The sequence below is a fragment of the Halictus rubicundus genome, chromosome 17, assembly GCF_050948215.1.
Source record: "Halictus rubicundus isolate RS-2024b chromosome 17, iyHalRubi1_principal, whole genome shotgun sequence".
NCBI classification, from domain to species: Eukaryota; Metazoa; Arthropoda; class Insecta; order Hymenoptera; family Halictidae; genus Halictus; species Halictus rubicundus.
In genome coordinates this window covers 7,763,212-7,790,408 of record NC_135165.1, presented here as the reverse complement: position 1 = coordinate 7,790,408, position 27,197 = coordinate 7,763,212, and the positions used below count along the sequence as shown (strand labels likewise).

General features: G+C 40.5%; 1 protein-coding gene across 2 annotated transcripts in view; it reads right to left on the bottom strand.

Moving 5' to 3' along the window:
• The window catches only part of LOC143362381 (LIM and SH3 domain protein F42H10.3-like), a 52,241-nt gene that overhangs the window by 5,191 nt on the left and 19,853 nt on the right, over positions 1–27,197 (bottom strand). The window contains exons 3-4 of one of the 2 annotated variants that reach the window (XM_076802472.1): positions 2,614–2,885; positions 170–373 (exon numbers count right to left, since the gene is read on the bottom strand). In XM_076802472.1, coding sequence (XP_076658587.1) covers positions 170–373; positions 2,614–2,885 — 476 coding nt within the window. The remainder of the gene's footprint in view (positions 1–169; positions 374–2,613; positions 2,886–27,197) is intronic. The other variant, XM_076802473.1, reaches the window with a different exon arrangement.

The window sequence follows — 27,197 nt, the reverse complement described above, 5'->3', positions numbered from 1 at the left end:
GGTGCCAGCTACGGCTGTGTTACGGCTTACCCCCACTCCGCTAGGTCACTTGCCCGTAATTGTGCCCACGGGCATCGGCGGGCACCCTTGCCTGCTAATAGGCATATTGGGCAGCTCTGTTCCGGGGGTTGTTTTGGGGATCTATCACGCGAAATCGGCGAGAACTCACCTGGTCCCTTGTCGCTCGTATAGATCACAGTGGTGGCGGCTTGTCTGGCGGAATAGGGGCTGGGTCTGGCCTCGCTAAGGGGATCGTAATCGGCGATCCTACCTGGTGTCCTCTGCACCGGCGAGCCCGCGCTTCTCGCCGCCGGAGGATTCGCGTTCACACCTGTTGTAGGCGCGATCGTACCGTCCGTGTACTCTACGTACTCTAGATCCAACAAATCACAAGCTGCCGATTGATCTCGACGAACGAGCTACGCCGGGAACTAGACGCTATCTCGAGATCGCCAGGATCTACGCGCGGATAGCGGTCTAACTAGCTTTCGATAGAGGTAGATAGTGTTGATAGACTAGCTGGTGCAGGCATGTCCAAGCTAGAGCTCGAGGGAGCCAAAGTGGGCGTGGCGTGACACGCCTACGAGCACGGCCTTGAGCCAGGCCACGCCCCTACAGAGTAGATAGAGCCAATAGAGTCTGCTGGAGCAGACATGTCCAAGCCTCAGTTCCCTGGGAACCTATTTGGACGGAGCGTGACACGCCCACTAGGCAAGCCACGCCTCTCGGGAGCCAGAAAAATGTGGTAAGGATGATTGGTTTTAGCGAAAACTACAAATGGTACTAATTCTTGGCGATATCTGATAGATTAATTTTCATTGTATCATAGTCGAGTAGATCAAATTGGATTAGGTTTTGGATTCCAGGCGTGGTTTTATTAATTAAATTCCTTTGATTTTGTGGAAGATTTTTAGGATTTTGATCCGGTGGTGAACGTGTTAAGTTCTTCGTCTGGCTTGTAAACCAAGGCTTTGCTTGGACATGTCTGATCTAGAAAGGCGTTCGTACTGTATTCATATGTACATCTAGAGATCTAAAGTATTAAGAAGACTGAAGAAGAATTGTTTTTTTAAAGAGATTATAGCGTGAAAGAGACTTTCAGGCAGAGATCATTCTAGGTTAGTTCATAACATTCCGCGATCATACAGGTCGTAGGTGTTTGCTTCAGATAAGACGATAAGAAACGAACTAGCATTAGTCGATAGCCGAAGGAAAAGTTCAACGATATTCACCTCTCAAGGTTCAACTATCCTCTATTTAACCCCACCCACTTGGCAGCTGAGTGGGGAAACGTCCTTGAGCAGTCAATATATTCTACCCTCGTCGCAATCTACAGACTCTACGTATCGTTCCATAGACAGTTTGCTGAGAAAATGATAGAGAAAGGGAGGAGGAGCACGTAACGATAGCGATTGCAACCTACTTTCTCGGTGCTAGTATCGAAGATAAAATTCTGTTCGAATTCCTCGCGTGTAGCAAGCGTCAGCAGTCATTAATTTGCCGGAGAAAAAAATGTGCGAAGCGCTGCAAAAATCGTGATACAAGGTAATTTCCTCGTTGGAAAAGTAGGTTCGCTTGTCTCGGTCAGTGTAATCCGTGAAAGTTGTTTCTTCGGGAGAAGCTTTAACATTTCAGACATATAACAAATAACACACGCGCACCGAAACCAACCAATCGTTAACTCTTGTTAGACAAATGTACCACAATTTTCACCACGGTTATGCTTACACACGTTAACGCTACGGGCGGTGAGCATGAAATTTAGGTCTCTAGACTGCTCAATTAAATCGTTGTGGAATCATTGCGTTACTTTCTTTAGTGTACGTCTTTGCTGTCAATCGCAATGGCGTTGTCGGACAAATCTATTTATTGTTCTTGGTTCTTGAAGACCTTCTTGCGAAAATTAGAGGAACCCATCTTTTAGTAAAATTGTACTTGCTGAAGCTTTTAAAACTTTTTCAAACATTACTGATCATCACGAAAATTTAAGAAACAAAGACATACGATTTTTGAACCGACGTTGGTACTGAAATTTTGCAAGCCATCCAGTGCCAGCATGCATCAACCCTTGCGTCCATATTTCAGCTTCTACATCTCACCTACGTTCAAAATATTTTTGATTCCGTGAAAAAATAGCGAAGCTGATTGGAACTCAAATTTCCTGAACAATTCTCGCAAAAAGAACGAGACAAAGAATGCCGAAGCTGTTCAATGACTTCAGCAAAACGATGATCGACGCGAGGGTTGAGGGGGGACCAGTCTAGGGATCAATTCACGATCTAGCGATTAATTCGCAGTCTAGGGACTTCGCAAACAGCTCGACTAAGGAATCGATAAGTTGAATAAATCTCTACGGATGCGTGTACCATCCAGAGCACGTTCAGCAACACATCGAGAATGTCTGAATGGTCCCGTTCACTCAGACCGTCGGAATGGATGCAAACATTGAAACGACAAAGAAGCGCGTTGACGGGCAGAGAGAGAGAGAGAGAGAGAGAGAGAGAGAGAGAGAGAGAGAGCGTGCAGAATGGAAGAAAGACAGAAACCCAGGGGAGTAGGGAGAAGAAGAGAGCGCAAGAAAAAGAAAGAGGGAGAGAGAGGAGCTTGACTCACCAATTTGTTCGCCGTTCTCGCCGGTCATCGTCCTTTTCTGCTCCATGATCGCCTTCTTCTGGAGCTCACCGTGGTACGCGACGTTCGAGATGATCTTGCTGTTCTGCTTGATCCTCAGGGTCTCCGGGTCGTCCGCCACCTGGGTGAACTTACCCTTCGCCTTCTCGAACTCTGCGTGGTACTTCACGTTGCTCTGGATCTTCGTGTTCTCCGCGATACGCTTCAGCTCCGGCGTCTCTGCCATCGTGGTGGCTTTCGCCTTTGGTATGTGTCTGAAACATCGCCAAACAAAATTATTTATTACGCGAATCAGGTGCGAGGTATACGGAAAAACATGGTACAAGATGGGATTGCATGAAAATGCTAGTTGAAAAAATTTAGACCAGAATGTGGGATAAAGAGTTCCTCCATTTTTGGGGCCTCTCTGGAAAAGTTCTCTGAACGCTATCCTGCATTTCATGAATTTGTACAAGCTAGAAAAATGCATGAAGATGCACAGTCTGCTAACGATCAACTGTCTAATGCAACTAATAAAATAGAATTTTATTGCCAGTATTAATACAATTTATTAATTTCAGCAAATCTTCAAGAGCTCCCGACCCAGATCCAATCACACTGATGAATAGATCGGATTTTATGCAGTTATAGCAAAAATGGGTAGGTCCAATTTGAAGATTTACTAAAATTGAAAGTATTTTTAGCTTCTTGAAGCTATTAACACTTCGACTGCCAAACTAGAAACCTCAAAAATTCCATAAAATCAAAGTAAGTTATTTAATGAAATAAAAATCGAAAAAATTAAATGTGTGATATTTTCAGTAGTCCTTCAACTTTCTTGCATTTTTTTACAGATCCTAATCAAATTTGATACTATGAATATGTCAACGTAAAAATTCATTTTAAAACCTGGACAAATAATTCCGTCACCCATATATGGTTGACGTGGCAGTCAGCGTGTTAAAAAAGGAAAGAAATTGCTACATGGTTCCAACTTGTTGCAAACGATACAACAAATAAATGTCTATTTCACATAAAGATTTCTGAACCAGTTATTTCAATTTCACGGATCAGCAGCGAGTCGTTGACAAAGTTGGTCAACCAAAGTCTGCGATTGTACAGCGTTTCGACGATTTAATCCCGTTCAATTCAGTTCCTCCTCGTTCTACGCTCTCTGTCGGACCGTTATCAGAGTAGTTCTGCAAAGGATGCGCGCGATAGGGAGCCAGCGTCATTGACCGCTTGTCGTTCGCTCGAAACACTTCTTCCCGCCGATTTCCATATATTTCTCTTCGCGCAGGAAGTTGCCCGCTGGAAAATATTACCTCAATTGCAACGCGAGTGCGTTCGTTGCATCTGGCCGATCGTAATCTTGATACGGGGTGCTCTGTCGGCCGTGGATTAGCTTCAACATTATTGTGTTTAACGCGTCGGTGCGCCAACGGATCGCGCCGGAATTCGATCGTTGCATCGCCGATCTTTGCCGCTCGCCGTTGCTAATTGTATTAGGGGTACCCATAAGTAATCAACTATTTGCAAAGAATTTGGTTCGCCTTTAGTTCTGTACCGATCGTTGAAGAGGAAACGCGTATTCTTTTACAGTTTTCGGTAAAGCAGCCTGTGTTCAAAATATTCTAAAAAGTATAATTTTTTTACAATCCTGTAATAAAATGGCGGCGTCCGTACCTTCCGAGGATCATATTCGTCATTGCATATTTTTTCATTTTCATGCGGGATTTAATGCGACGGTAAGAACAAAGAAAATGTTGTTTATGGAGATGTATTGAAGGTCAACAAGTGTCAACGTTGGTTCAGAAGGTTTGCTGCTGGTGATTATGATCTCTCTGACAGGCCTCGAAGTGGGCGACCAGTTGAATTTGATATTGACACCCTAAAATCTCTAGTGGAAGCTGATCCAAAATTAAGTATACAAGAATTATCGAGAAGCCTTGGGTCCACATGGTCAACTATACAAAGGCACCTACACGAAATGGGAAAGCCATATAGGCAAGGAATATGTGAACCGCATCAATTATCTGAGATCAACAAGAATATTCGTCGATCAATTTGCATTTCATTGCTATCCTGATTTCGTAGAGATCCATTTCTTCGCAGAATCGTTACCGGTGATGAAAAATGGATTCTTTATGATCACATAAAGCGTTCCAAGCAATGGTTTTCTGCAAATCAAATCGCAAAATCAACCCCTAAACCTAGCTTATCATTTAGAAATGTGTTACTGTGCATTTGGTGGGACTGTCGTGGCATAATTCATTTTGAGTTGTTGAAACCTGGAAAAACAGTTACTGCTGAGTTGTATTGTCAGCAATTACAACAGCTGTATTCAGAACTATTGAAAAAGAGGGCATCTTTAGTCCAGAGAAAAGGTATAATACTGCAAATTGACAATGCCCAGCCCCATACAGCGAAACTCAGTCAGGAAAAAATCAAAGAATTGCAATGGGAAGTTTTACCGCACCCCCCGTACTCACCGGATATTGCTCCCTCTAACTATCATCTTTTTCAGATCTCTGGAGCATTATTTAAGAAATAAAACATTCATTTCTGTAGAAGATGTAAGGAAGCACCTAGAGTCAAATTTTGCTTCACGAACCCTGGATTTCTATAAGAGGGGGATTGAAAATTTGCAAGGAAAATGGCAAACTGACCTTGATAATGATGGAGATTATATAATAAATTAAGAAATAAAAACCTGAATTTACTACAAAGTTTGTTTTAGATTTCAAAATAATTGACTACTTATGGTTCCCCCTAATATATAACACCATCGAGAAGTTAGTTGACCGCCGCACAGTGGTCCAGAATCGTAAAGTAGATGGACAAAATTCGCAAAATTGGATGACATGAAATGATTTAATATTTGGTCTACAGATAATTTAATACTCCTCTGAATCCTATTCAAAAAGTGGCGGTCATTGATCATGTAATAGTTTAGAACTATTCAATTATAAACATTCAAGCGTTGATGTTCTCTCGAAACAGTAATCAATCGGTGTACGTGACGCGACGATTGAAAACACCATATATTTTTTCTACGAAAGATTTATTTCAAATAAATAACGAATTCCTCTAACACTGATATTTATTCGCTTTTTTTTTATTTTTAAGAATTTTTAACACTTACTAAAGTAGTAATTTGCTACTACAGTTTCACGTCAAAATAGTAGATATCTCCTAAATGAAGGTTATGTTAAAAATGCTGTAACTTTTTTAGTGCAAATAGGTGCATAAAAATTTTTTCAATATCGATTTTTGTAAACACTATTGTTATAATTAAACTAAAATTTATCTGCGTCTGTCTGTGTCTGTAAACGTAAGACATTTTTTAAAAACATGCATTTTTACATATTATAAAGCCCGTTATCAGAGACTGTTTCATTCAATAATTAAATAATTGTTAATAAACTATATAAATGTGTAAAAAACATCTAATTAAACAAAATTTGATGTGATGAATTTATAGAGCTCCATTTTTATAATGACTTTCACCTAGAATTCTGAAATATAAACTTTCATTGATTTCATTAACACTAATTTTTTAATTATACAGTTTCGTGAGTATGTTTACATAACACTATATGTCTGAAATGATGTTTTAAATCAATTAGAGAATTTTCGATTTTATCGGATAAAACTCCCCCTCCTAAGTGTAGCTTTATAAGGGAATTTTTTTATATTAGCAAAAAATTAATATCAGATTCGAATTCTACGAATTGAAAACCCCTAAAGCTACCTTCTTTATAATAAATACTGCAAAGTTAAAAGAGATATGAATTTTGTCCAGTTATTTTACGATTCTGAACCACTGTGCGCCGCGTCACAAGATGGCTGACACTACTCTGGGGATCTTTATGCGAACTAAAAATTGCAAGATACAGAAGCTAGAAATATGTATATTTCTTTTTTTAATAATTCTAGAAAGTAGAAAATAATACAATCTTTTAAAAAATCTGTAAATATTTTCACTGCTTTGTTAGCAGCATTAAAAATAAAAAGTTCTTTCTCTTTTTAACGATTTTAAAAATTTGCAGCGATGCTCTCGAATTCTCTTAATGCATAAAATCCGCAGTCTGGTCTGGTCAATTTTATCTTTCGGTGTTTGGATTGCACTAACTAAATGATTTTGATTTTTCGGGAATTTTTGAAGGCAACCGACAGCCAACCTATTAAAAAGACCGTACACATGTATATTATGCGGCAACGACTGGATAAACTTTTTGATAGCGTGAGCCTGTTACAAATCGATTTTAATTAACGCGTGTGACATTCTCCTCTCAACAATTTTGATTAGCAGTCGAAGATAAGCTAACAGCGTCCTTAACATGCAAATTAAAACGCGTTCAGCAATTTTCAATAAAAATCAACCGAAAGAGAGCAAAAATCGGCGGACCGGTAGCAAAGAAAGGCTCTCCGGACCGTGAAGAAGCTGGCTAGGATCGCCGAGTCAATTTCTCGGACACAAAAGGTTAAACACTGAAACTGAATTATCATTCGATCGAATTGATAGATCTGGATCTAGAAATGCACCGTGAAACCCGGTGAAAGAGCCCCGGACACCGACTCATTAATCTCGCTTAAGTCTCCGGGGCTAACCGGTAGCTAATCATCGACACACTAAACGCATCGTCATTGCCAATCTCTCTGGCAATTAAATCCCTGAATCGCGAGCGTAATTATGCTTTCTTGAACGCTATCCGGCGTGAATTCTAAACCGCCTCTACTACTAACCGATCGACAGATTCATTTCCGCGTGGTCAAAGATACGGAACAGTTTGAAACAAGGATTTCGTTTTTCATGGGAGGCCTGTTTCTTTAGAAAATTAATTGTTGCGCGTTTAGCTGGGTGATTGAATAGGCAATTAAGTGCAGTGATTTTGCGATCGGTAGACTGACAGCCTCCGTGCGTTTTTGGATGATAGTGATCATTGGATTTGTTTCGTTTCTACGTAACAATATCAATATCATAAACTGCCGCCAACATATATAAATCCATTTCTGCAAAAAATCACACAAAAGTCAAGTCTTTGAACTCTTCCAACCCTCTTCTAAGTATCAGACTGTGAACGATCCCAGACCGACAGCGAGAAGATCGGATCTTTACGAAGTAATTCAGGAATTAACGCTAGCTCGAAGGGGTTAAGAATAAATATTTTCTGGGCCGTAAACCGATGGCGGACATGAGAAAATCTGTCGACGGACTCAGCGCGCGTGAAGAATTCGGTACGCGGGACCGTGAAAAAATTTTCCACGAACGAGCCGCGAGGTATTTCTGTAATTACTGGTAATTCGTGCGCGGTCGGTCATTTTGATTCTCCGTAATTAAGTCCGAACGAAAAGGAAAGCGCAAGGACGGCCAGACGAGACGGAGGAGGAGGAAGAGGAGAAGGAGGTGGAGAAAAAGAAGAAGAGTGGAGAGGACAAGCGTGGAGCCGCGTCGCAATTAAAATCACAAGCCTACTGATCGGTCGACGTTAATAAGCCAGGCCCGGGCCCGGATAGAAACGTTTTGCTGAACAAGCCGGTCGATTGAATCGATACCGGCTCGTATCGGGATCGAGATCGACGGACACGTAAGATCGACATGTGTGTCGGTGTATTTGGATTGCTATACCGCGGATATCGACGAGGTTATCTGCGCCGAGGGTCGATCCCGAACGTGGCGTAACTAATTTCGAGGAGAATCGTGCGAACCAGCAAAAATTGCCAGTTTAAAAGCATTTTGCTTTAGGAGAAATCTGGTATGCTTGATTCTTGGGTCACGGAGTATCACTATGACCGAGGATCTTTACGTAATTTTTCGTTTCCATGAAATGTTTCACGGAAGTCGGAATTTTCCACTCTTAGGGAGGTTAAAAAATTAATTAAACTGCGACGAAAAATTGTAGATTGACTTTTACGGGCTCATTGTAAAGAGGAGAGTTCCCTCTATAAGATCACATCGACACAAACACGAAAAAAATGTCTGAAGCTTTGTACAGTCATTTGAACACAATTGTTTATGCATAAAATTCAAACGAGAAACAGCTTTTGATTTTTAATTCTCCTCGTAACAAAAAAAAAATTGTAGATCAACTTCTGAGGGGTCATTGTAAAGAGGAGAGTTCCCTCTATAAGATCATATTCATACGAACACGAAAAAACATTTCTTAAACTCTGTAGAGTCATTTGAATGGAACCGTTTGTATAAAAGACAAAAAGAGCAAAGCAGCTCCGTATCATTAATTCTCCTTGTGATAAAAAAAATTGGAAATCAACTTTTCAGATCTCATTATAAAGAACAAACTTTGATACAAACGTGGAAAAAATTGTTTAAGCTTTGCAGAATTGTTTTAATGTAATCATTTATGCATAAAATTCGAAAGAATAAGGGTAGCTTCAGATTTTTAATATTTCTTGTAAGACAAAAAAATCGTAGATCAATTTTTAAGGTCTCATTGCAAAGAGGCAACTTCCCTCTATAGTATCACATCGATACGAACGTGGAAACAATTTTTTTAATCTCTGTGCAGTCGTTTGAACGCAATCCTGTGAGTGTAAAATTCGAAAGAAAAATGCAGTTTCGGATTTCGAATACTTTTTATAACGAAAAAAGATCAATGTAAAATTAAGTTTAAGAGAAGAAAGAAGATTTGAGAGGATTAGCTGGAAGTTTGGATTGGAAATAATTGCGCCGATGTATCGTATGCAGTTCTATCGATTAAATGTCACAACTCGAATGCATCGGTGGTGCATCTCGTCGATGCAGGCCAGAATGCGATCCGGGAGGGAAACCCCGGCGACAGGAAGTGTTCTAAGCAATGAAATGGTGGCACAATGTAGGGGCGCCATCAACGGCAGTGTTTCGCGGGCCGGGCCGGGTCGGGCCGAGCCGGGCCGGGCCGACAAAAGGCCCGAGGTGTACACCTATTATTCGTACACCGCGCAACAACGTGTTACGTAACGCCGCTGGCACAATTACCGGCTGGTAGACAACGTTATGGTTACCGTATATGGGAAACGAACTCGTGACACAAATCTCGATTACGCTTGTGTGCGGCGGAGTAGCTCTCGCCTTACCTTCGCGTCTTCGAAGAGAGCGCACCGAGGGACAGATGGAAACGTATTCGCGATCCGTGCCGCGAATTCGAAACGCTAACACTCTTTATTGCCTTTTAGAAAATCGCGAATAAAGCCTTTTTCATCGTCGAATTAAACAAAAAAAAACAATCGTAAACCTCGTAGGAATTACGCTACTCCACAAAACTAAAGGATCGTAAAATCTGCAGTCTAGTAATACCGTTTCATTATTTAGTTCTCCTATAATAAATGCGACCTGAGAATGTGGAACATTGCGCGTCTGCAGTCTAATTGTAATATCGGAGTGAATCGAATATTTAAGTGCATCCTTGCTTGCGTCTAAAGAGATTTTTTGAACGCCGGAATTCAGCGTTCCCAGGCATTTCTTTCCTTTCAACAGAAAAGTCATGCAGTTCCATTATAATGGAACACAGTATCCTAATTCGGCACGTTGCACGCGATGAAGTTGCGTAAGACGTGGAAAGATAGAACGTTTCAGAGATCGTCAAAGTATAGAGTCACTGCAATAAATTATAATTAAAAGAGTCGTTAGTAGCTTAACTTAAAACATGATATATAAGACCTACCATCTAGCTTGTATGAACATAGTTTTATTTATATACCGGAAACTGTTCACGGATGTGGCTCCCAAACTTTTTTGTCAGAAAAGATTTTGTAATCGAACGGCGACAGAAATAAATGCCACGTAACAGTTTTTATTTATACTGAATCTATACATATTTGGACAGTGTATGAGCGAACGAGTGAGTCACTGCATCCAGATGCCTCTAGAATCTAAAAAAATTCAATCTGCTGGAATAAATCGCAATAAAACTTGATTAAAAAATAACACGCTTAGAAGTGCATGGTCCTAAAATGCTTGGTACACGAATGCCCCAGAGACCGTGTAACCAATTGTCCAAAAAGACGTTTCAATTAGGATATCCAATGACATTTAGCTTAATGAAGCAGCCATTGGACGCACGTAGCTCGAAACATGGCAAACGCAGTACCAATTTGCATCATTGGTGGACAAAGCTCGTTATCGAGGCGTTCGCATCCAGTGTCCAATAATTTGCACGGCTCTGAATAATAGGGTTGCGCTCGCGTGCGCGCGCGCGCGCGGGCGCAAGTTGGCGCAAAATGGAACACGACAAATCGGTCGCTCGTTATGCTTTCATCGCGGCTCATTGAATTTCCCTCGGCTCGGTTTTATTAGATATGCATCGTATGCGAGAGCCCGCATAAGAATGCAGCGAGAGTTCAAGTGTATCTGCAACGCGACAGAACACGTTAACGAGCCTTCGAGCGGCCGCGGCGCTGATTAGTCATTGCATTACCATGCGCGGCATAAATTATATTCAGCCGTTTTATGAATCACGCGGATTGGTACGCAGCGATACCTACGCCTTTTTCCAGAGTTCTCTTTCCGTTTGTTTTTTTTTTTTTCTTTTTTTATTGTTCGCGAACTGTCCGAACAAACGCGCACACGCACACGTCGCATTTTCCTGCGCGAATTCATTCACCTGATCGGCTACGGTCGCATGGCTCTCCACGAGTATGCCAGCGGGCAGCGGGAATATGTATTTAATAATCCAATTTGCGCGTAATAGTATTTAATCGATCGATCGAGTTCAATTTCGAGGGCGACGACCTGGAGGATCACTGGCAGACCATGTCTCCGACGAGGGTTGAATGAAACTTTCTGCCGAAACCGCCATTCATAGATTTTACTTTCTTCGAGGCGGAAGAGAAGCATTTAATTGATGGCCGTCCATTGTTCTCGGTAATTAATTCTTTCGTGGGAGATTAGCGTTTGTGATCTAACAGTCTTCACTCGGAAGTGTACAAAATTACCATAGACGAGGCTCAGGCTATATATTTTCCCTGGGACCACTTTGTTTTGCCCCATGGGGCAATGTAAGAGAGAAAGAGTAGATTCTCAATTATGCGATTTAGGCAGTATCGATGACAGGAGACTGTCTTGGTCTCTCTAGCTAGGGGCGTGGTTTCGGCGAGTAGGCGTGGTTTTGGTGAATAGGCGTGGCTTCGTTGCTCCAGATGAAGCCACAGCTGTGCCCCGTAGGGCAATCAGCACCTAGTCCTGGTTTATATCCTGCACCCTCTAAAAATCTAGCTCCAAAGGTTACAATAATTTTTCTCTCTGTCATCTTTCCATTCTTCGCGGAAATAGACGCGATCGACAAGCATTGTTTGTGTTGAGAGTGCTCTAGAAATTGTCCCTAGAGGCAACGTTGTTTAAATAAACTACTCAGAGAAATAGTCAGAGAACTATTTACCTACTCTGTCAAGATTACTCTAAGCGGGCGTGGCTTTGTTGCTCTCGGTTTCAACGAAGCCAGAACAGTGCTCACCGAGCAACATATACCCAGTGATCTAGATTTCTCCTACAAACAATTTTAAAGTAAGCTACCCCGAAAAAGAAATGGTAGATTATTTATCTTGTTCTCTGTGTATAGATTGCTCTGAGTGGTCGTAACCTCGTTGCTCCCGATTTTAATAAAACTAGAACAGTGCGCTAGAGAGTCTACGTCCAGTGTTATAGATTTCTCCAAGGGACAATAATTTTTAAGCAAATTACCCCAAGAAAAGCACATACTAGATTGTTTATCTTGCTCTCTCTCCCTGTAGATCGTTCCCAGTGGGCGTGGCTTCGTTGCTCCCGATTTCAACGAAACCAGAGCAGTGCCCCAGAGGGCAATCTATGCCCACACTTACTCCAGAACCACTAGAAAGCATTCCCAACTTAATTCCGCGATATCTTCGCTGGAAAAGGAACAAGAAATGAATAATCCACTGCAGTGGACTGATTAAAATGCATCGAGATGCATACCCTGTGAATCCGCACTGATCGCGAGTACGGTTATCAGGTCACGGCAGACCGTATCGTATAATTGTCGACTAAAGCTTCCTTGGATTACAAGCTGTTTACAAGCAGCGATAGCGACCACGTGATTTATCGAATCGGGGGACGATCCGACACATGCTTGCTGCTTGGTCTCTAGCAGCCAATGCACCGGCGATGATAGTGCAGCTGCACCTGGTTATCGTCCCGTGAGGAATCGATACGACGCTTCCACGTTCAGAGTATGTAGATCCGTCGAGCTTCGAGCACTGTTCTCTCTCCCAAGAGAGAGAGAGAGAGAGAGAGAGAGAGAGAGAAAGAGAAAGAGAAAGAACTTGCTGTTTGAACTTCAGCTGCGCGGCCGGACGCGTGCTGTGCTCGAAGATGCATAAATGCAACGGAATGCGGACGAGCACCGAGCTGTTTCTCGTTCGATATCGCCGCGGTGCGTGACCCGTGACATTTCGCGTCGCTTGTCGCCCGCATTGTGCGATTATTTTGTCGATTTTCCGACGATCTACAATTCTTCTCCGCTCGAAAATAGTATCTCTTCCGAGCCAAGCTCAGCGAATCGTCTCGAACGATTTTTATTCGCATGAATGTATAATATTGCTTTATCCAGCCTTGCGGCCAAGAATTGGTCTCGGTTTACAATAACCTATAATTACCACAAAATAACTATCTTATCCACGCATTCTCTCTCTCTCTGTCTCTCTCTCTCTCTCTCTCTCTCTCTCTCTCTCTCTCTACCCTGACTACTCTACCTATATTCTGCCTATTCCTATTCTTATTCCGATTATTGCACCATTTCCTACTCTGTTATCTTTGGTTTACGCTTCCTTATATTACATTTATATTTCTGCTCGCTTATCTCTCTTCTTTCTATCCTGATCCTTCCCTCCATTTCCCTGCATTCTCTTGTTAGATGCTCCAGATTGCCATACCTGTCCCCACAGCATGAATGTATTCAATGATATTTTGCATAAAAATCCGCAAGTTCATTTCGTCCGCAGAAGCGCGTCAAGCTAGGAGAAGCTCGCAACAAGTGACACGACCACGCGAATCCCGCAAGAATTTTTGTAAAAGAATTTAGTGGAGGAAAGTGGCTCATCCCGAGAATGGTTTGCAAAATGGCGTAATTAGAGGCGCACGGCGCGCTTGTAGTGGAACAGGTATCGTTCGGCCAGGCAAAGAACAACCACAAGGTCTCCTTTTTCCAGTGACGTCTCGCCAGGAGAAATTTTTCCGAAACTGGTCTTATTGGATTCCGTTACTGCGGTTAAGTCCGCGAATGGCTTCGGAACTTGCCGGCGCGCGCCGTCCTACCAACAGAACGAAACCTTACTTCGACCGCATTACTCGAATTCCAACGAAGGCCGAAACGAGATTCCCGGTTTTTCTCGTTGATCCGCGGGATCGCTTAAAAATATCGACGGATGCACATTCCGCGGGGAATTAACGCGTCCCGCGCGTGCCTAGCTCGATCAAAGATCGAGCCGCGTCTTTTCCTGCATCGGGCCGTGCTACGAAGTTTTCGGAGTTTTGCAGTATACTTGGTTAAAGGCCCGGGTTTTTTTCACGTGACTTTTTCAGAGTCAGCAGGCGGTAACTGCTGTATAATTTCCATTCGCAGCCTTCAGACACAGACTTAACCCTTTGAACTCCGCTGTCCCCTCTCATGGGACGTCGTAAGTCTAGCATATCACTCGGATGTCCCCACTCATGGGACATTAAAGTTTATTAGTGATTACGGGGAATTAAGTTATTTCGGCGCAACTTTTTGAGACATGCATGTTTCCCTGAAGTTTTCTCTTGAAATGGCACAAGAAATCAAATCGAAATATAGTAAAATTACTAAGGTATAGAAAAAAAAATGTCAACGGGTTTTATCGCACTTGAAAAGAGCGATAAGGAGAGTTTGTAGAAGAAAGGTCGGTACTCGCACTGTATAGTGAGATTTATAAATATAAATAAACAAGTCTAAAACTGGAGGAAAAGATTTTCAAAGCTGAGCTCAGTCTGGTTTGAAGCGTCAAGCGGTATAGATAGATCTAACGAGTGAGAAAATCGGAAAAGTGACGCTTCGACGTATTGTTTTCTCCGTAAGTCGCTGAAATGGTGGAGGAAGTTATTTTTTTGGGGGTTGGAAATGTGTGTCATTAACTCCTACATTATTCACCGCGTCTCAAAAGAAACAAATAATCAAACGCCAATGACGCACCACAAGTTTGTCAAGGCACTCATTGACCAGTTGAGAGGTGATTTTCGTGAATCGAGAACGCGTCCATCCACATCTTCTGCGGACAATAGATTAGATAATAAATTACATATTCCCGATGTGGGACAAAGAAAACGGGATTGCATTGTTTGTTCTGACCGGAAAACACCTGGTGGCAGGCGTCAAACGACTTATTATTGTCAAACGTGCACAAATCAGCCTGCAATGCATATTGGGGAGTGTTTTAAGGTTTATCACACTGTACAAAATTATAAAAAATAAAATATTGATAATTTTGCAAATATACATTTCTCGATGTCAACCAATTCATATAAGTCCAATATCATTATAATACGTTACTTGGTTCCAAAACTATACTAAATAATACGGGGGTCTGTAAATACACGTTTCTGCCACAAAATAGCGCTGAGTAGCTGATAGCCAACGTCCAGAATGGTTCGGAGTGCAAAGGGTTAAGATACGTGTTGGTCTTGATCCGACGGATCTTAAGTCTGTAACTAAACTTGTCACATTTTTTGCTCTGTATTATCGATATTATGAATTCTGACGTCAGAAACGTGCTTCAAGTTTTCGGCTTTATTTCGCAGAAAATCAAGACAAGATATAGCTCAATTTGTAGCTGGAGATATTTTCTAGCACGCGCTACTCCCGATTTCATCCAGAACTCTCATCCAGTGGCATAAAAATGCTTGGATTCCACGGCATGCACATCGTTAATTTTTGGCCTACTTCTATCGCTTATATTTCAAAATATCTGCATAATCTCGTCAGCTCATGACCAGCGCGCACTAGATTGAACCTTCCTCTTTCGAATGAGCCCTTTCCCAGCGAAAAATATTCTCATATAAGGACGAAAAGTTGAGGCACGTAAAACCATTTTTCGCCTATTTTTGTCGGTAACATGGTCACTCTACCTTATCGCGAATCTACAGAGTCTTGGCCCTTAAAGACTACGTTAGATGTTAAAATATCCGGCATAATTTCGTTTCATTTTTATCAGTAGATCACCATGGAAAATAAAAATTGTCTGCGTCAATTACGGGAAAGCAGAGTTACACGAAAATTGATTTCTTCTCTTAATCATTTTAATAGGTTCTACACAATGAATCTGCAGTACTTTATGCAAAATTGTTTGAAGTCTCATTCTTTCTCTTATAATTTTTTTTTTTTGAGAATTGTTGGGAATTCACGAACCGTTAAAAATTGTCCGGACCTCGAGAAAGAACGTAGGAGTTATAAAAAATATTTATAAAAGCTGTCATGTGATATGCTAGAGCAAGAAGACAAGTGCAGTTGTATAGAAAAAAAAAATAATAAAATTGCAACTGCAAGTCTAACGTCTGCTAACGTGTAAATGTCAGACCAGCATAAAATTCGAATTCCCGAGCCCTAATAAAGAACGTGAGACGAACGTTGTCGCAATTGTCACGAAGTTTCATTCGAACAGATTGTATGAGATGTAAATTTGCCATGGCGACGTAACGCGACCGGTTCCGCAGAGCCGATCGACATTCGGACGTTTAAACCCCATAGCGTCAACGATTTATGCATCTAGTTGGCTCATTTGCTGCAACATTTCACGTTCCATTACTCGAAACCTCCACAGTCGCCGATCTCGATCGATGTCAGCAGATTTCGATCGATACGAACTGTACCGTGTCACGGCTCTTTCAGAATTTCAGCACAGAAGCTTTCTTTCAAATTAGCGCGCGCAACATGCACTAATCAGCGAGCTGTTTCGTTTCGGTTCATGCACGACGTACGGATCTTCGATACGCCGCGCCGGAAGAATTTCCACCGAGTGGGAAAAACACGCTGTCTTAATTACACTAATCAACGATAGCATCGTCGTGGCAGTCGCTTCCTAGTGTCGCGTTGCATACTCCACGGCAATTAACGTCTCGTAAACAAATTTCAACCGACCGCCATTTTCTATTTATAGAGCCTCTGGTCCCAGGATACTTCGATGAAAGTTGAGATTAATTAGTACGCGATCTTCTTGGTTTCCTGTTCTGCTACTCTACTGGAAAAATACAAATTGATCGTCTGAGATTAAGAAGAGTGATCGAAGAAATTTAAGTAACATTTCTCTGATATTGAGAATTCATTTAGAGGCTCTAATCACAGGATAATTTTATGAAAGTTGCGATTAATTAGTACCTTTAATTAGTATCTTTTCGGTTTCCTGTTCTGCTACTCTACGAGAAAAATCCAAGTTAATCGTACGAGGTCAAAAATCGTAATTGAAGAAAATTAAGTAACATTTTTCTGATATTGAGAATTCACTTGGATCAGTATAAAGTTTCAGAGAATCCTATACAATTTGTCTGGAGTTACTAAAAATTATAAAAATAAAGTGTGCTCCATCTTAAAGTTAAAACACACATCAATAATTTAAAAGGCTGAATATAAGTAATATGTTTAACACGTTAACTGCCACGTCAGTCACATATGACTGACAGTGATATTTTGACTGGGTTTAGAAATTCATTCTTATTATGTGATATCCAGATAAACCGAATTTTATTGGAATCTTTCGAATTCGAAAGGATTAAGACAACGTCCCCTATAATACATTTTAAATTTCTAGTTTCGGTTTCATTAATCAAACTACTCTGATTTTGTAAGTGTCTCTGGGGTTGATGTTTGGCGCTTAACGTGTTAACGAAAATTAAAGAAAAATTTTTGAAATTTTCCAAACCAGAAAAATTCTAAAAAATTATGAACAAATATCCTTTAAGAAATATCGGAGTCGTACGGTGCAACAAGAGGCAACGAAAGTGATTCGGAGCACATAATCCCAGTAAAACATCGCGTACAAGTGTTTTAACCGGCGCTACAGCCGTGTGCAAATATAGTGGCCCATTTGGGCCATGAAATAAATCGGAAACATGAACCAAAAAATTTCAAAAAACTCTGGACAAGTACTCGTTAGGAATAGAGAGCAGCGTACAGAGAACAAGAGGCAAGAAGAGTGATTCAGATCGCATGATCGAGGCAAAACATCGGGGAGAACCGGACCAACGGTTGTGGACGAGAGTGTAAGTCTCGCCGCCGTCTCGAACGGTACCAAAAAGAGCATTATCGCTGCGAGCAGCATCCTTGTGTCTCGCAATGCATCGCGCCGGTTGCGGAGCAGACGGCGAAGTGCAGCGCGTGTGACACACAGGGTTGTAAAATTACATACTGGCTGGCATGGTGGGGCACGGAGGTGCATTGTGGGACAAGGTCGGTTCACCGTAGCCATGCAGCCGGGTCACGCTACGCTGGCCACCCCTTTTACTACTAGCTGTTAAATTGCTCCAAGTTAAAACTGCAACGCGACAGACGGCTATACTTCCGGCCCCTTTCTTCCTCCGGCCGTTTCTCACGTGAGCCACTTAAACCTCCTAACAGTCGCTTCTTCTTTCGCGAACGAATCACCGTTACTTCGATTTATCGCTCCCTGTAGATCCAGAGAACGTTGCTCGATCGCCGAGTAAACGCGTTGTCTCGTATCGTCGAAATTCGACGTTTAAAATTCATTTTCTACATTGGAGTTCACGTCGAGCTCCAAGTCGAGATTATTAACCCTTTGCACTCGAGTGGTGACTCTGATGCACCACTAGAAATTGTTGTGGCATTATTTCAAAGAAATTACAAAAAATATTACAAAATATTTGTTACATTACAAAATTTCTACTTAATAGATTGCTAAACATTTAATTATTATATGTGGTAATCGGATTAGTTTCGTATGAATAAAATGAAAATATTCCAAGAGGGAAGAAAAATTTAGTTTTAGAATGAAAATAGCGCCGAGTGCAAAGGGTTAAGAACAATGGGGTTTCGCGAAGATTGTACATGTCCGTAGCGTTTTCGTTAGTAAATAAATACCGAGTGCGACGGGAAATGGCGGATCACGCACTCGCACGACCGAGAAGATTATCTGTAAGTGGCCTTACATAAGCCTTCATTATTTTACTAATGATATCTTAAGCGCGATGATATCACTCTTATCGCATCTATTCTATTCCGCGACCAACCGAGAGAATGTCTTCTAACGCGTGCGCGCACTTGATGATTTGATTACACAACTTCCAAGTTGTAATGTACAACAACGCTTTGGACTTCAAATGACCATTCACGAAAATGGCGTACGTCATTTATTTATATTATAGAAGAAGGGATTAAATAAATTCATCCTCGTCGCATTAAAAAATTAAAATAATTGTTTCTAATTTCCAAAATAAAAATCATACGAAATTGAACAGCGTTCAAATACGATTTTAGTTGGCTAAAATTTAATTTAAAGAAATACACAGGTTCGTGTATTAACCCTTAGCACTCGAATGGCGACTCTGAGGCACCACTAAAAATTGCTATATCATTATCCAAAATATTGTTTGCATTATTAAATTTGTTTGTACTTACTAAATGACTGAACATTTAAATATTATACGAAGTAATGTATCAATTTCATATGCATAGAGTTTAAAAAAATCACGCGGAATGAAAAAATTCTCGATCGGAAGAAATGCAAAGAAATGTAATACCAATCCATTGTACGTGACATTTTTCTTGTCAGCGATTATAATCGACGGACCACATGAATAAAAAGGGCCGAAGGAAGTCGCAGAGTTGCAAATCACGAAGTGACTCGAAACAAAGAAATGGAATTAAACGATTGTGGCATGAACGACAGGTGTAAAAATAGGATAAAGGGCGAGTTGCAGCAGAGCGATCTGTCTCGTAACGAAAAACACGTTTCACCGTGAAGGATCGTTCAAAATGGCTCCGAAGAGGCGCGTACACGCGTAATGACCGGCGTTTTACGGTTCTCGAGTTTCCCTCCGCGTCAGATTTTGTTCTCAAAGGCCCGTGTCTTATTACACTAATCGTCACATTCTTTGGCCGAGTTGCTGTCAGCGGAAGCGCGTGTCTCTAGCCGAGAAGAAGACGAGAAAGAACAGGAGGAGAAGGAGGAAGAAGGAAAAAGCAAGAGGAAACAGAAAGAAGCAAAAACCGTGAAACGGTGTTCGCAGCGGTGCACCCGCGGCCGGAATCATCTGAATCAGAGAAGACGAAATGACTTGAGATAATTAGAAACGTTTATCGTCGTTTGAGGTGAACCGCACGCGTTACAAAGCACACGACATCCTTCTCTGCGTATTCTAAATAGGGAGGAACGAGGGGAAGTGACTCATTCGTGGTGAACCGATGACGATCCGCCTCGAGGATGACATCATTCCCCGGGATTTATTAAAATATCACGCTCGATCCTCGATCGGCACGGAATCGTCGGCAAATTCACCATGCCAGAGATCTAGCGACGCAAATGAGGAAATTTGACTCTCCTATTAGGAAAATTACCGATTCTAAAATCGAGCGAGCTTAATTCTATTTTTATAGAATTTTATTCTCGCTTTGGTATTTTCGCATTGGGAAATTGGCCGATTTCAAAATCGAGAGACTCGAGCTCTATTTTTATAGTATCTCAATCGGAACTCTGAGATTTTTCTATAAGGAAACTGATCAACTCTATAAAGTAGTGACTCGTGCTCCATGTTTATACAATTTTAATTCTCGCTTTGGTATTTTTGCATTGAGAAACTGATCGATTTCAAAATCGGGGGACCCGAGGTTCATTTTTTATTTTAATTCTACTTCTGACATTTTCGCATTAGGAAATTGGCCGGTTCCAAAATCGGGAGACACGAGGTTTGTTTTTAATTTGAATTCCACCCCTGATACTTTTGCATTAAGAAATTGGCCGATTCCAAAGTCGGGGGACCCAAGGTTTGCTTTTAATTTTAATTACTGATACTTTCGCATTAAGAAATTGGCCAATTCCAAAATCGGGGAAATCGAGGTTTATTTTTAATTTTAATTCCACCCATGATACTTTCGCATTAGGAAATTTGGCGATTCCAAAATCGGGGTACTCAAGGTTCATTTTTAATTTTAATTCGAACTCTGGCACTTTTGCATTAGAATATTGGCCGATTCCAAAATCGGGGGATCCGAGGTTCATTTTTAATTTTAATTCGGCCCCCGGTATTTTTACATTTGTGGGACACAGTAACGACAGAAATCTCATGGCGAGGGAAAATCAAAAGGAATCAGCCAAGCAAAACCGACGGAACACGTGTTACCTTTTGCCATAGGCCGAGGAATACTAAATTCAGCGCACGTCGGACAGCTCGCAACCCGGAACAAGTGTCCACGCGCATTTGTAAGTAACAACAGTACGTACACCGTGCTCCCATCGTTCTTGCAATTTCAATCATGCTTTGTGCTAGTCTAGACGAGGGGAGAATCACTGGGACACTGACACGGACTAGTCTTCGCGACACATATAAATAGCCTCTGTCGAAAAATTCCTACTTGAAATTTTCTATTTCGATTGTAACAAACACCGATTAACCCTTATGTCAATAACCGGTTACCCACTTTCAATTTCTTTCTGAAACTTCTTTAATACTTTTGTTGACAAATAGCAAACTGTTGTAGATTGTTATATTCTCCTGAGACAAAAAAAAGAGAGGTGTATAAAGTTACTGTTTCTTGCAATTCATGCCAACAATTTTTATTTTGCATAAAGATAGGTTAATTTACATTTGAGGCATAAACATATGCATTGGAACTACAAAATGCAACATCATAGAAAATGTTGATTATTGACATGGGAGTTAAATAAATATATATTTTCTTGCTCACTAGGTTTAATAGGCTGCATGCATGTTTTATTCACCCAGAGATAAGAAAATATTAATTACTTGAGGAAGAAATCAACGAGTCCGAATGGATGCCATAAGACAAGAGGTTAAGAAACGATGGTGTAATCGTGACAGCGATGAACATGAAACACGAGCAGATTAGAGGATCCCACAGGAAGCTACGGAAGGCGGTGAACTTCGGGTTTCAACGTGGAAGGCATTAATTCACTGGACTGTACATCCACAGAGGACTGTCTCGCTTGATTCGAATTATTTTCGTCGGTCAACGACGTGGGAAACATCTGGTGGAAGGAAAACGAGATTGTCCGCATCGATGACGCTTGCACCGCGCGAACTATACTGGATATACTGAATCATAGATCGCAGACTATGATAGATCGGGAGTTCCTGATGAAATGCAATTGAGAAGACAACTGCGTAACTTCGGAATCTAGTTGGTACCAAAATTCTTGTTGGTACTCCTCCATTATGCAATCAGAAATATGTATAAATTCGCATAGGATCTGTAACAATTACATGCAGATTATTTGCACATAGTCGTACGGGAATACATACTGATGAATAGACTGCATATTTTATGCATTTATGTGCAAATTTGAGAAATGCTAGCACAGTAATGTCTTGATCTAAGCCGAACGGAGCTACACGATCTTAGTCAGTTCGCCTATCCCCTCCACTGGGGGGTTATCACCGAAGCTCGAGATGCATAATCCGATACCGGATCGAGTATATCGGTGTGAACCACTACTAATCCAAATCTAAAACTTCTTTTTTTCATTATTTTTTATGAGACTTTCACTAACTTATACGTGGCATTTTTCTGATTAAAATGACACTGAACACGATATAATTTGAACTGTATTTAGTGGTTTAATTGACAGTATGTAGAGCTGTCTTTTTCTACGTTCGGCGCGATCGACGCGATCACAAGAAAATAGTAGCCCTACACGATCTATGTCTAGTGTTCCTTCTCGAGAAATTTTATAATTGATTATTTCTCATTCCTCGAGAAAAATTACAGTATTTCTCGAGAAATTTAAATTTAGGAAATTCTTATGAATCTCATTTATTTTATAACGTATAAATTCTTAAATTCTCTTAAATTCTTATTCAAAACTTTAGAAAAACTGAATACTGAATTGAGTAATGAATTTCTTGTTGTTAGTAAAGAAGAAATATCTAAAAGAAGAGACAAAATCCAGAATCTTTGCAAAAAGGTTCAGAAGATACATTTTTTTATTTAACATCCAAGGCAGATATGTATAAAATGGCAAAACAAATTCTAAGCAGACTTTATGGAAAATATAAGAATGATTCTTATGAAAATAGTGAAAAACTTTCAGATTCTCAGAATGCGGAACTATCACTGGAAAAACAGTTGGAATTAGAAATTGCAGATAGCCTTCAAGAATTTAGTGTCAAGAGTTTAGCGGCAGTAGAAAATAAATTCCGGATTCTAACAAACGAATTCCAAACTTTTGAGTCCACTGAAAAAAGGACATCCAATCTTCAGCAACTTTTGGATGTTCTGTATACGATAAAGCCAACATCCACATAAAATGAAAGAAATTTTTCTACGGCTACAGATTTTGTTACAAAAAAAAAGAAGTAGATTGTCTGATTCTACATTAGACGCATTATGCTTCTTAAGAAGTCCTTTCAAAACGAAAACGTAACGTTTCACTTTATAAAAGTTTGGTCAAGGTTCCCAATATTTTTTTATGCTATTAAAAATTCTCGAGAAATATAGTCTAATTTCTCATTTCTCGGGAAATGAAAAATGTCGAGAAATCAGGAACACTATCTATGTCACAGCACGGACGCGAGGATTGGGCTTGGATTAAGACTTGACTGTAAACATCAACAAGAACTAACAAAAATTCAATTTTATTTTTACAACTAATCTTTCGGTAGATGAAGCAAATTGTGTTTTAAATGCTTATTAAACATTTATGAAACAACGAACGAGAATGAGAAGGGTTAAATTGATGTTTTCCATTGGTTAGAAGTGAAAATTTTCATCGGGCCGGTCGATGCTCACGAAAGAGGTCATCGAGCACCGTGCATCGGGTCGCAGCCCGCACATACGGGCTTATAAAAATTAAATGAACGATGGACAGACGCGAGAAAGGGGGAAGATAAAGCGCAAGGGAAATGAAGGCGAGGATGCGCGGGGGGCCTCGAGGGGGCGGCTACCAGACGAATGAATGAATCTCACGACTCACACGTGTTCTGCTTTGCTTATTCGGCCCATCTCGTCCGATTCGACACGCATTGCCGACACATGCGCCGCCTGGCTAAATACCGGCCCCGTAATTCGCGAATCTTAACCAGATACTCGAACATCTGACTGGGAAATCGATAAATCGAGTGCGTATGCGCCGATGATTCAGGCTGCGGATCTTTCTGCAAACTAGTAATTCTTCCTTCGTTCGGTAATTTTCAAAAATATTGTGACAATAAATTCCTTTAACGTTCTTACAGTTTTGTTCTGCGCTCATGTAAGATCTGGTAACCACTTAGGTATTTCTTTAAGAATTTTGAAAAATTGAAAATTGCATAAGGTGGAGTGGGGTAAAACCGATTCAGAAATTGTAAAGTTTACTTTAAACTGATGTATTTTCTATCTATTCCACTAAAACCTAATAATCTTAGTGTTTTTATTTAGCGCATGGTTTATTCTTTAAGTTGCATTAATTTGGATTAAAAATATCTTCTGAAACTTGTGATTTTCTTAATAAATTAAAAACAGTGCTGCTAGGGCGGACTTCCCCGGAACTGGGGCAAAACTGCACCTACCTGTTTAAAAATTATTGAATCTTATTTCCTTATATTATGGGGCAAAAGCGGAATTATTATTAGTAATAAAATAACTTAAAAATAAAAATTCAAATTTTTATTATTATATTATCCAAGGTTAACAGTCCATCGGAAAGACGTTTTTCATTTTCACGTGAAAGTACGGTGTTTCTTCCTCGGGATTCACTTTTTTGTCCACCTTTTCCTCGGATTCGATCACTAATTGTATTTTTTGGTATTTTATAGTGCTTACTAGCTCTGTAAACAGTCATTCGGACAGCTTTAATTTCTGCCAATGCTTCAGCCAACATTTCCTTTGTATAGTGCGGTGTTGTTTTCTTTACATAATTTCGGACCATCGTGGGGTTGCAAAAGTATTATCAGTCTAAAAAATTCAAAATTAAATGCCTACCAAGAAGGGAATTTAGTGAAACAGTTGAGTAAGTAAGAATTAAAATGTAACATTGAGTAAATTCGTACTATAGTGCGGTTTTGCGCCGATGGATAGTCCGAATTTGCCCCGTGCTCAAATATTTCCTGAGTGAGGTTAGACTATTACTTTATTAAAAAATATCAAAGAACTGATATATTTTATTACTATAAAGGAAACTTACCTTACTATACGTTGTGCCTATCGAAGATAAACACATAGATTTGTAAACTATTGCTTAAATTATCGTTTTATAATGCTTAACTCGATCTTTGCTCTGCACCTGGAAACACCATGCACTTTGTCGAACGAGTTAATCGCGGGAATCGCAGAATACATGGCAGCTATCTATGTTGATCATTGAATACTAACCAAAGGAAGATTTCTACCTTACAGTTGGTACAATGCAACGTATATTCGAATAAATAAGGGCCTAGGGCCTTTACCCCACTGCACCTTAATTCTTCCTTCGTTCGGTAATTTCCAAAAATATTGTGACAATAAATTCCTTTAACGTTCTTACAGTTTTGTTCTGCACTCATGTAAGATCTGGTAACCACTTAGGTATTTCTTAAAGAATTTTGAAAAATTGAAAATTGCATACCGATTCTAACCTTCTTCGTCTTTCTACGGATTTAAATTTCTCCTATTCATTTTGTATAAAATCATGAATTTGTTTGGAATTTTTACTTACACCTCCACTTTCATAATCACTGGCACGATCCAGCAATTGCGCAGAGGTGGTTCCACGAAACGTTCACAGCCCTTCCGAAGAAGAATCTTCCCGGCCGTGAATGGCGAAACGGGTTACGCGGCGAATTACGCGGCCGCGGGCACGTAACAGGAGAGAAATGCAGACTCGAAACCCGATGGAAAATGATTTCGTCATCGCAGATGCTCGAGAGCGGAATACTCCGCGAGTCACCGGACCCGTTTCACGGTGAAACGTTGCATACCGATGTAACCGGCCCGCGAGAAACCGCGATCGATCGATTCCTGCTCGCGAATTAAGTTGTCGATAGACTGAGGACCGGTAATCCTTATTTAGACATTGAACGAGGCGATGGTTGGAGCACATTGAATAATGTCTGCACCTTATCTTTGGATCGTACGATAATCAAAAAGTTTGAAAACTGCGTCAAAATTCGCCAATTGACGACTCTTATCTCGATTTGTTCCCTCCCCCCCCCCCCTAACGTCTCGTGACGCAGTCGATGATGGTTCTGTTTGTTCTATAAGTCATGCGCTGTTGACTAGTTGCTAGCAAGTGGGAAGTAGAGTAGACTGTTCGATAAAGAACAGGGATCTTGATGGAAAATAAAAATTGTCCAAGTCAATATAAAAAGGCAGAAACTAAATGAAACTATATGTTCTTTTTTAATAATTTTAATAAGGCGAAAATAATGTAACAGAATCCTTAAATTATCCTAAATTCTTTACAGTTTTGCGTTTGACCTATTCTATGCATTTATGGAAAAAATGAGCACAAATGCGAGAAAATAAAAATCAATCATTTTCCACTTTTTAGAATTGTTAAAGGCAACAGGGAATTTGTATTTGACTGCTGTCGTTCACAATTGATGCTGTAAATTTTGCATGAACGTCCGCCAAAGTTCAGTTACAACACATTAATAATAATATTTACCAAATTTCATTGGGAATGTACAAAAATTCGCTGGGTGAATGAAAATTGTGTTGTCGAAGTTTCTGTCAACTTTGTCGGATGCTCAGAGTATCGTGCATGATTTCAGTGTGCAGAGGTCATCACAAAGTAGCGTTAGACTGTGCACGCTCCTTCCTCGGTCCTCGGCAAGGTGCAAAGCACCATAATTTGATCTACGTCGGCGACGCGAAATTGAACGTGGCTCGAGATCAATTTCGTTGCATCGTCCGACGACGATTTATCAGCGGAGAGCTTTCCGATCGGTGGGACCGGATGCGTTCGTTAAATGATCGATCTAGCAATTGAGCCTATCGAGGCCACAGAGTTCGTTCCTCGTTGCGCATGGGCGTTACCGATTTTTACAACTCATCCTGCAATATTTTTCTACAAAATAAAAATTAAGAAGCTATCCACACATTCATTTTGATTTCTGAATCGCATTCGAAAATAATGCATTTTTAAATTTCTCAAACGCTTCGACTTAAATCTGTGTTTCAAATATATTTTTTTTCTACCACTCGCGGTGAGTTTTGCAAAATTACTTTAACGTATTTCTATAAACAGCTCAAGCTACATCTAATATTTTTCATAGATCCCAATACTGATAAATATAATTATTTAGCCTCACCCACCCCGACTCAACAAACACATAAGGATCGCCGGTTAAGTAATAAATTTCACGTTACGATAACTTACAGCCATAAGTTTTTCATGTAATGGAAAACGGTAGTGATAATCAGCTGTAGGATGATCCCGCATCGCCTAACGAGGGCTCATTGATCAGCCGGATAACA